The sequence below is a fragment of the Penaeus monodon genome, chromosome 9, assembly GCF_015228065.2.
Source record: "Penaeus monodon isolate SGIC_2016 chromosome 9, NSTDA_Pmon_1, whole genome shotgun sequence".
Taxonomy (NCBI): Eukaryota; Metazoa; Arthropoda; class Malacostraca; order Decapoda; family Penaeidae; genus Penaeus; species Penaeus monodon.
The window spans coordinates 34,816,828-34,826,827 of NC_051394.1; the positions used below are offsets into that span (position 1 = coordinate 34,816,828).

General features: G+C 37.5%; 1 protein-coding gene and 1 pseudogene across 1 annotated transcript; one reads left to right on the plus strand and one right to left on the minus strand.

The window, feature by feature from the left end:
• Window positions 1-4,625: 4,625 nt before the first annotated feature.
• On the plus strand, window positions 4,626-7,244 carry LOC119577102. Its single transcript, XM_037924785.1, is given in 5 exon segments — window positions 4,626-5,151; window positions 5,359-5,463; window positions 6,330-6,495; window positions 6,498-6,561; window positions 6,723-7,244. Coding segments are annotated over 5 exon segments (906 nt in total). The 5' UTR covers window positions 4,626-5,061; the 3' UTR covers window positions 7,204-7,244.
• Window positions 7,245-8,405: 1,161 nt separating this feature from the next.
• LOC119577103 overlaps window positions 8,406-10,000 on the minus strand; it is a 3,271-nt pseudogene continuing 1,676 nt past the window's right edge.

Consider the following 10,000-nt stretch of genomic DNA (forward strand, 5'->3'; position numbering starts at 1 on the left):
TCAATACTTAGGCAATATGGGAAAATATGTGAACATTTCACTAGATCAAGAAATATTTCTCTTGAAAATCTACACTACTATCGTACTGAAAATGTTTTCATATTAATAAGGCCATGGCTAAGAAGAGCAAAACTCAGGGTTATCTTTCGTATGCCTACGCTTTTGATTAACACATTTTACTGTCATCTCACAGGTAATATAGTCATTATTATTTTTATTATATCATTATGCCTTGGACATATTCAGGCCTCCAAAAGTGTTCCATTACGAATGAGATAGGGGAAGTATCTCAGACAGAGTCATATTTTGTTTACAGAATTTGTTTGAATGGTCAAAAGAATATTACGGAAAATTAATATTATGTTCTACATAATCAGTTTACTTCTTGTGTACATATAATTGAATATGAAGGCGTAAATTCATCTATCCTTTTAAAGGTGACTAATATCAATTAACAAAAAGTGACATATTCAAAATATTTAAGGAAGTGTGTATTCCGAAACCGATACCGGTAAACGAAGTAAAAAGTGATTTCGGTAGTGTAAAATCGTTTTATTTGTAATTTTATAATGTTGATAACAAAGAACTTGTATATACTGCTATTTCCTAATGTAATATCAGTAAAAATAGTGGTTGATAATTAAATATACTTGAAAAGTAAAATCAGATTCGTCAACTTAAGCACGATTCTTAGGAATAGGAGTGGAGTCGAGCCTTTGGCACAGCGTAGGAACATTGGCATCGTTGCTGTCGCGACCGGCCCAGGGAAGTGCCGCGAATGAAATTAGTGACAGTTTCTAGTGTAGTAGAAACCTACTAACCAACGGTAGCGTCCTCATGCTGCATTTTTTACTGGAAACGCTTGAAAAGGATGTGGTAGCTGTATGAACTCCTTATGATGCGAATGGACAAGACCAATTTCAAAATTCCATATAGGTTTTATTTAAGAGCGGATAGCATGGCGTGCTATCATCTTCAACATAAGATAATCAATATTTCACGTATTTTTCGAAGTTTAAATTTCCAACTATGGGGTGCCCATCGTATTGAAGAGCTCGTTACAATGGAAACGACAAATTTCAAATCAAAACAAATTTGCGACGGTAGACGGTACCGACCACTAGAGCTATTCCAAACCGAAATATTATCATTACTTATACAATATATTACCAGGGAGTCTCGATGGAAAGCATATTTTTGAAGAAAAAAAAAATCATAACCCAATGTGATTTCAATCTTTGCCATATGCAAGTTGCAACAAACAAAAGTCCATACAGGTGTGACTGGCTCTAATTATCTGCGTCTGAAGGTTACCTGTTGGCGTTTATTCCCATGCACTCCCTAGGAAATAATCGGATTTGGCTCAAACAGCCTTTTGGTAGTTTCTTCATTCCTGTACATATAACATAAGCTAACTAGCTCAATTGGACCCTTTAACTCCCTCATTTGGGACGGTCCCCTTATCGTTATACAGCGGTTACGGTGAGAATAATTGCTAGATGTTTTACCATCTTGAAACGTCCTCATGCCCGGAAGAAGCAATACAGGCAAAAAGGCTCTGGTTTTCTTGTCACCCCTTCGTTGTTTTATTTGCAGTTAGTTCAGCTCGATACCTGCACTTTAAGCTAATGTTTCCGTATCAGTCATAAGCTGTAATAGTACTGTACGCGAGCGATGCGGCATTAATATTATTTCTAATATATGCGCCCGCTTAACACTTATTTAATACGGTTGTTTAAGATTGAATAATATTTAAGATTTCACTGAAAGTAGCTTTTAGTCTTCAGTATTTCTTCTTAGTGCACACACACACACACACACACACACACACACACACACACACACACACACACACACACACACACACACACACACACACACACACACACACACACACACACACACACACACACACACACACACACACACACACACACACACACATACACACACACACACACACACACACACACACACACACACACACACACACACACACACACACACACACTCACACACATACACATCTGTCGTGTGTGTGTGTGTGTGTGTGTGTGTGTGTGTGTGTGTGTGTGTGTGTGTGTGTGTGTGTATTATCTGTCTAGTTATCTATAAACACGTTCCAATATATGAATATCTATAAAGGGAGACAGAGACATGACCATGAAAATTGAGTTCAGCTTCTCCCCTTGACCGGCTTCACAAACAGATTTTATCCAGCCAGTAATAGACTCTCTCATCTCAACTCATGAAAGTATGACATTGTGTGATTAACTCTGGTACAAATGAAGCAAGCTTTAGCAATTATATATATATATATATATATATATATATATATATATATATATATATATATATATATTTTTTTTTTTTTTTTTTTTTTTTTTTTTTTTTTTTTTTTTTTTTCGAAACATAATTCTGAAGCAATAGCAAAAACACTTTCGCAATCAGAAAAAAATCACCACAACATACACATTTAGAAACGCATGATGTATGATTACCACAAAGCAGGTTAGTTAAAGAGAATGCATGACAGTGTTTACCTTTTCTACCTTTTCTAGTTGCCACACACGATTTAACGTAGATATTGCCAAATATAAAGCAGAAACTACAGCGGATACTAGTGATAAAAACACTAATGAAATAGTAAGGGCGACAATACTATGAAAATGATAATAGCAGTTTGATTAAAAGTATTGCACAATTACAAGAACATTAATGATGATAATGATAGAATATCCTAATACTGATAATAACATCAATGATGATAATGATAACAATAATAATATTTATAATAATAAGGATAATGATTATGAAAATATTATTAGTGATAATAATAAAGATGATATCAACAACAGTAACAACAAGAGCAACAATAGTAATAATGATGATAGTGATAATGATAATAAAGATAATGATAACAATAATGATAAGAATTTTAATAATAAAGTCATTAATAATGAAAATTACAAAATAGTAATAATAATGATATTATTATTATCATAATAACGATAGCAGTATTAATAACAATAATGATAATATGGGCCTCTCCGGTAACGCCAGTCCAACTGTTAACGAAAAAGCTCAACAGTTCGGCGAGCTGTCAAGATTTTGCTGCAGTTCTGTCCAAACATGACGTCATTGTTATGGTTTCACCCATCGTTTGTAATGCGCCAATGCAGATCATAACTAAAAAAATGTTAATTAGGAATTATATTTATAATTAATTCCTATTAGGCCGTCTGTTATAAGTTAAGATTATAAAGAATTAATGTACTATTATACAATTATTATTAATAAATATATTGCAGGGAAAGAACACGAATATGCTAGATAACTCTGAAAACAATTTCTACATTGGTAATTTTCACTCGGTAATTGATATTCACACATACCTTCCGGTGGTTTTACATTAAACATAAATAATGGCTATGACTGCGCATTATAGATTTTCATATGAGAAATGAACAGTCTTTATAGGCGGACATTTTCTCGCATGATTGGAAACGGACATGACTGACAAAGGCTCCCCCATGGAAAGTTGATATTCACAGGACGAAACAACAGCATGGAAGCGCAGGAGACGCGGGTATTGTTGTATCACGATCAGTACAGATACGAGAAACATATGCATGTTGGTTAGAATGATGACACTGATGCAATCAATAAAAAAAATAACGTAAAACGATTAAAGAAGGGGCTTATTCTTTACATTGATTCCCGTTGAACACTGAAAATGATCAAGTAAAATATCTAGATAATTAACAGAAAATAGAATTTGGAAGTGTACAACATTGTGCTAATGCACTACCAATACAGAAAAGATAATAATCCACATAAGAAAAAATGTAATAACTATTACTTGCATTAATTGTAGATCACGCATATTATTTTATAGTATAATCACCCTCAGTGTAACAGTAGGTCATCTCTAATTAGCACCATCAATGTAATCCAATGAACCTCATATTTGAAGTGTAAGAGGACTCAAAAAAGAAAGAAAGAAAGAAAGAAAAAAAAAAACATATTTATTACTATTGACATGATAAAGAAGGATTGTTTCCTACATAGAAAGATACACTAATGTTTCATTAATTACACACATACATACGCACGCACGCACGCACACACACACACACACACACACACACACACACACACACACACACACATCTATATGTATAGACATCTATATGTCTTTATATAGACAAATATATATATATATATATATATATATATATATATATATATATATATATATAGACATAATTTATATATAATTATGATGATGATTATGTTGATAATGATGATAATGATGATGATGATGATATTGATGATGATGATGATGATTTTAATGATGATGATAATGATTGTTGATGATGATAATGATGATGATGATGATAACTTATGTGTCATCTGTGGGACACTGACTTTTGTGGACGGCCTTCAGTCTGGGTTGTTACGCAATGCGATGCTCTTCTGTGACGTAACAGTGCTCCCGGCTCACCTCCCAGTCGAATCTTGCCACCCATTCAGTCACTCTCAGGGTACACGAAGGAAGGGGCCCCTCTCTCTGATTCCCCAGAGCCTTCTGTGAATTAAGTATGTCTACCGAGTATCTTGTACTATATCTTGTATCAAAATTTATTCTTTCTTAATTTCATATAGGCCTACGTCAGCTAAGTGTAATGAGTGTGCAGAAAAATGTGTTGTGTGAAATGGAAAGTCATGACATTGTTTATCATGTGTACGTATCGCTGGTAATCTAATTAACACACGTTTTACATGATAATATCACTCTTATCTCAGTCACTGCAATTCTTAAGATTACCAATGCAGATAAGTGTCAAGAAAAATGCATTGTATGAAATCAAAGTCATCAGTCATTATTTTGTCTTCATATTATGAGTGACAGCTAGGTACACCATTGGTAGTCTATTCACACACGCTTCACATAATGCAACTCTAAGCCTGAGGAACATTCCGAAAGAATATTGATGTACCTCCAACGTGTGTCTAAGCTTCTAGCTGCACTTGAGAAAAGGATTAGCAAGTCTCGGGATGGGAGAACCATTTGTGATCATCAGCGAGGGACCGGCACTGGGTGACTTTGCTGAGAGGATTAAGGACGATCTCCCGGTTGGTGAGCCAGTAAGTAACTTCCATTTATGGATTCCTGTTTATATTTTAACTTTATAGTTAGAGTTTACACTTTGATGTTCATTCATGAAACTAAGGTCATGTTAATATTATAACTATAAGCCACACAGACACTAATACTAAAAGTCGTTTTGTTTTCTTGATTTAATGAAATACATATATATTTAGAACACAATGACCATATCTAATTCCTTCCAGGTGTATAATATTCTGTTGTTTCATGCCCGTGGCCATGGCTATGCCTACACTTTCTACACGCTCAAAGATCACCCCCACACCCACGTCATCATGTGGCGCAGCAAAGTGAGTTAAAGAAAAAGAAAAGGTCTTTCTAGATATCTCTGTGTGGCAGGTAGAATATTCACGCAGAATGTAGCGTCGTATTAATCTTTAAAGAAAATTAGCCTCAGTATTTGTAATTGGTCTGCAAATATTGAATTATTCGACTATAGATACAACTTCAATATAACCAGTCAATAAAGACACAGACAAATATGTTCTGCTGTTATGCAACTCGTCTCTTTAAGACACGGTCACACGAGCGTTATTTTCAGCAATCCGTGTGTGGTATGATCCACTATTTGATGTTACCGTCTGGGTGATATCCCAACTGAGCCCTCGCCGGTCCGCTCGATTTCAGCGTCAAGCGCTTGCCCTCCTCGCAGGTTACTTGTAATCTGCTGTAGAAATGGAGGCTCAGCGATTACTAAAACGATGTATGTGTGTTCGTTCGAGGTTGCAGGGAAGAAATAGTAAAAGTGTTAGCATAATCTGCCACAAGAACTTTGTTTGAAGGATGAAAATAGGCAAGCTCATTTGAGGAACTTGGAGGACGCTCTAGGTGAACTATGTTGACGTCGCGGATACTTTCATAGGGATTTCCGTGTGAAAACAACAAACATTTGAAAAATGTAAGAACATTAAATGCATAAGCTATTTAAATATCATATTAATTGAAGTATACATTTTTTTTTTTAGCAGACTACAGGCCCGCTTCGCCAATTTCCAAACGATACACATCGTCCGCTTCTCGTGCGACCAAGTAATAGATTATGCGAATTCGGAAGATGAAGGAAGTGGAAAAGTTGGTTACCCCACGACTTATCGTTGAAAAAACGCTCGCGTGACCGCCCCTTTAAACATATACTCAACTTCCTCACTTTTAACAGGATGATACGGAAATCGGGTTTCACTGTCGGGAGAGCGAGGTAGAGCTCCTGAAGTCGGCCCTGAAGCAGTCGCTCTTGTTCTCTTGGCAGGCGCCTTTTGAGATTGCTTGCGTGCCGGCCTATTTGATCGCTGCCATGCAGGAGGTGGCCAGGCACAAGACTGGATGCTTCTAACGGAGACAAAAACTTTTGTCTTTAGTTACAATTCTCCTCAAGACGACGAGCCTCTTAGGTACACGGAGTTTGGATTTCACAAAATCATAATTTATCAACTAAACTTGTAAAGGACGCAATACAGTAGACTATACTCTTTCAGTTACAGTGATGGAAGTCCCTTCGTATGTAACATTCTTATTCTTATCGCTTTCTTTAGCGTGAGATTTCTCTCCTCAGATGCCGAGCGGGGTTGCGTGTGTGTCGGCTGGGAACGGCTGCCGTCCGCCGCATGCTTGAGCGCAGCAAGTATGACAAACACAGACCTCTCGACGCCACAGTACGCATGGCCCAGAACATCGCTTCGGCCGGCGTATACGAGTGCCCGGCCGCCAAATCTGAAGAGGTTATCGACCCGGAAGACGTGCCCGTGGGTGGGGAAGGCGAGACGCCTCTCGCATATATCAGCACTATATTCTATGGAGGTTTGGCCATGCTCTTGACGGAGGAGGAGCATCGTGGGCGTGGGCTTGGAAGCCTCGTGACTCAGGTCGCGGCTAAAATGCTGGCCGCCCAAGGATACGCCCCTCATGCCTATGTGGAAATCGATAACGCAGTATCTTCTGCGATGTTCAGCAAGCTACGAGGCTGGCACATGACGCAGAGGGCGTCCTGGATGCACCCGCCCTTCGTGCAGCCCTCAGACGCCCCCGACACCTGAGAATAGCTGTAAGGACAGGGTATTAAAAGTGGTATACGGAATTTATGTTTTTTTTTCTTGCAATATTTTTGTCGAAGGAAGTTGAAAATTACATAGGGTAGAAAATCAAAATAATTATCTAAAGCGCGTGGCACGTAACGGAGTACTAGGATGGTGTTATTACTCGTAGCTGGACTAAAACCTGATGGGCACCTTGGGCCTCTACGTAAGACTGCAGAAGTATATTTAGATTCATCACATTAATTTCATAGCAAAATTACAGTAGATGTACATTCATATAGATAGTATATATATATATATATAGCATATATTATATATTAATAATAATACATATATATACTATGTGGGGTGTGGTGAATGTTTGTATGTATGTATGACATACATACTAATACATACATACATAATACAATTATAGTATATATATATATATATATATTAGTATATTAATAATATATATATAATAATAATATATATATATATTAATATTATATAATATAGATTATTATATATAGATAATGCGTGTGTGTGTGGCTATGTGTGTGTGTGTATGTATATAATGTGTGTGTGTGTGTGTGCGTGTGTACATACATATGTATATATATGTATATACATATATATATATATATATATATATATATATATATATATACATATATATGTTATATATATATTATATATTATATATATATATATATATATATATATATATATATATATATATATATATGACTGCCAAATCCACGACGTAAGGTCATAGAGGATCATACACACACACATATACATAGTTATATATGTGTGTAAGCCAACGTCTAAAAAACACAAGTTTTTGCTCAATTTGACAACCGTTTTCTATTAGCTCCCCCACCCCACCATTTTCTATCACCTACCCACCCCACTCCACCGTTCTCAGCCAGATGTACGAGAAGTGAGATAATAACTTCGATCATTGTTTCTATATATTTGATAAGATATGTATTTACAGAAAACAATCTATCTCTCTCTCTCTCTGTCTGTCTCTCTCTCTTCTCTCTTCTCTCTCTCTCTCTCTCTCTCTCTCTCTCTCTCTCTCTTTATTATAAAAAAAATAAGTGGCTGTTGGAAATATTGGTTTTCATCTCTCACCATGTTCGTTTCAGGGACTACTCAGTACAATGCCCATGTTCATTTCAGATCCTAAAACATGAAATGTACGTATATGTGCAAATGTTTACCTTTTTTATTCATTTTACTTTGACTTCTACCTCGTCCTACACTGATCTAACACTCATTTGAGTGAGAAAATATTACCATTTCAAGTATATTCTCTGATATCATGCACGGTTATAGGTAAAAACCATTTTTAGCACATTTTGAGCAATAAATCATGGTGAAAGGACTGAGTGATATAGTTAAAAGTAACGCCATTGCCATGTACATGAATATATTCCTGTATCATCATGAAAGCATACACTCATGTAATAAGAGTATTCACAAGGGTGACAAATATTCATATCTTTATTGACGCCTTGGATGTTAATGTAACACAAGAATTAAACTTTGTGCATGAAATAAACCCCATGCATCTCTTGCCAGCCGGGGAGATTCTTAAACATCATGACAGAAGGGATATTCATGGTCTCGACGTGGGCGTGCGGAACGTAGCCTTGGCCAGCCAGCATCCTGGCCGCCACTTGTGTCACCAGCTTGGCCAGACCGCGTCCTCGATGCCTTTCCTCCGTCCTGAGGATGGCCAGGCCGCCGTAGAACGAGGTCGTGATCCATGCGACGGGCGCCTCCTCCTCCGGGCCGAAGGGGAGGCTGGCCGCGTCGACGACTGCCTCGGACTCGACGCTCGGGTCCTCGTACACGCCGGCCGAGGGGGCGCTCCTGACAAGGTGCAGCATCTGTTCGAAGTTCTTATTCTTGTCGAACTTGCTCGTGTCCAGCATGTGGCGGACTCCTTTTCTGCCGAGCGATACACGCGGAGCCCGGCATCACATCTGTGAGAAGTGGAAAAATCTTTTTGGGCGTGTCACAATGCGCAATATATCATAAAGGCACAATTGTGCAATAATATAGCATCAGTAACACTAACAGCTAATCCTTCCATTAGCAATACCACTATAACTACGATTACATGCAAATCCTTGCATGGACATAGTCAAAAGAAAACTCATCTCACCTAATTGGTTCCTCCAGCTGGGGTTGATAGACGAAAGTGTGGCATCGGGAAGGCTCTAGTTCCTGACCTGCCCTGGCCGCAGCTACTGCCTGTACCGCATTTTTCAGGTACTCAGGGACGTGGTAGATACACAGCCGTCCTTCCCAATCGAGCAAGCGTGTCTGGTGTAGAGCCTCCTTCAGCAAAACAACTTCCTCTTTGCGACAATGGAGGGCTAGCCAAGTATTAGAAGTTTTCTACAAAGGAAATGCTAATATAGTTTTCAACAACCATTATCTGTCCAGATTCATTACATTCACATTAAGACATTCCTGTTTGCAATATTTCAGCAAAAATAAATAAGTAAATAAATAAATAAAAATACATAAATAGAAAATAAATAGACAAAATAATAATAAAATGATTAAAAAACCGTTGATAATAAACATCATATCTCAAACTAAGAAATTCAGGGGATTACCTGCGATTCCTTATTCCTCTCTGAGTGGCACCACATGACAACATGAGAATGTGGCGCCGCCTTTAGAGTGTAGAAGGTGTAGGCTCGAGCATGCCCTTGGGCGTGGAGGAGCAAACTGTTGTAAAACTGAAATAATGCCTTAATATTTCCCACTGTCTGGTATAGACATCCACAAT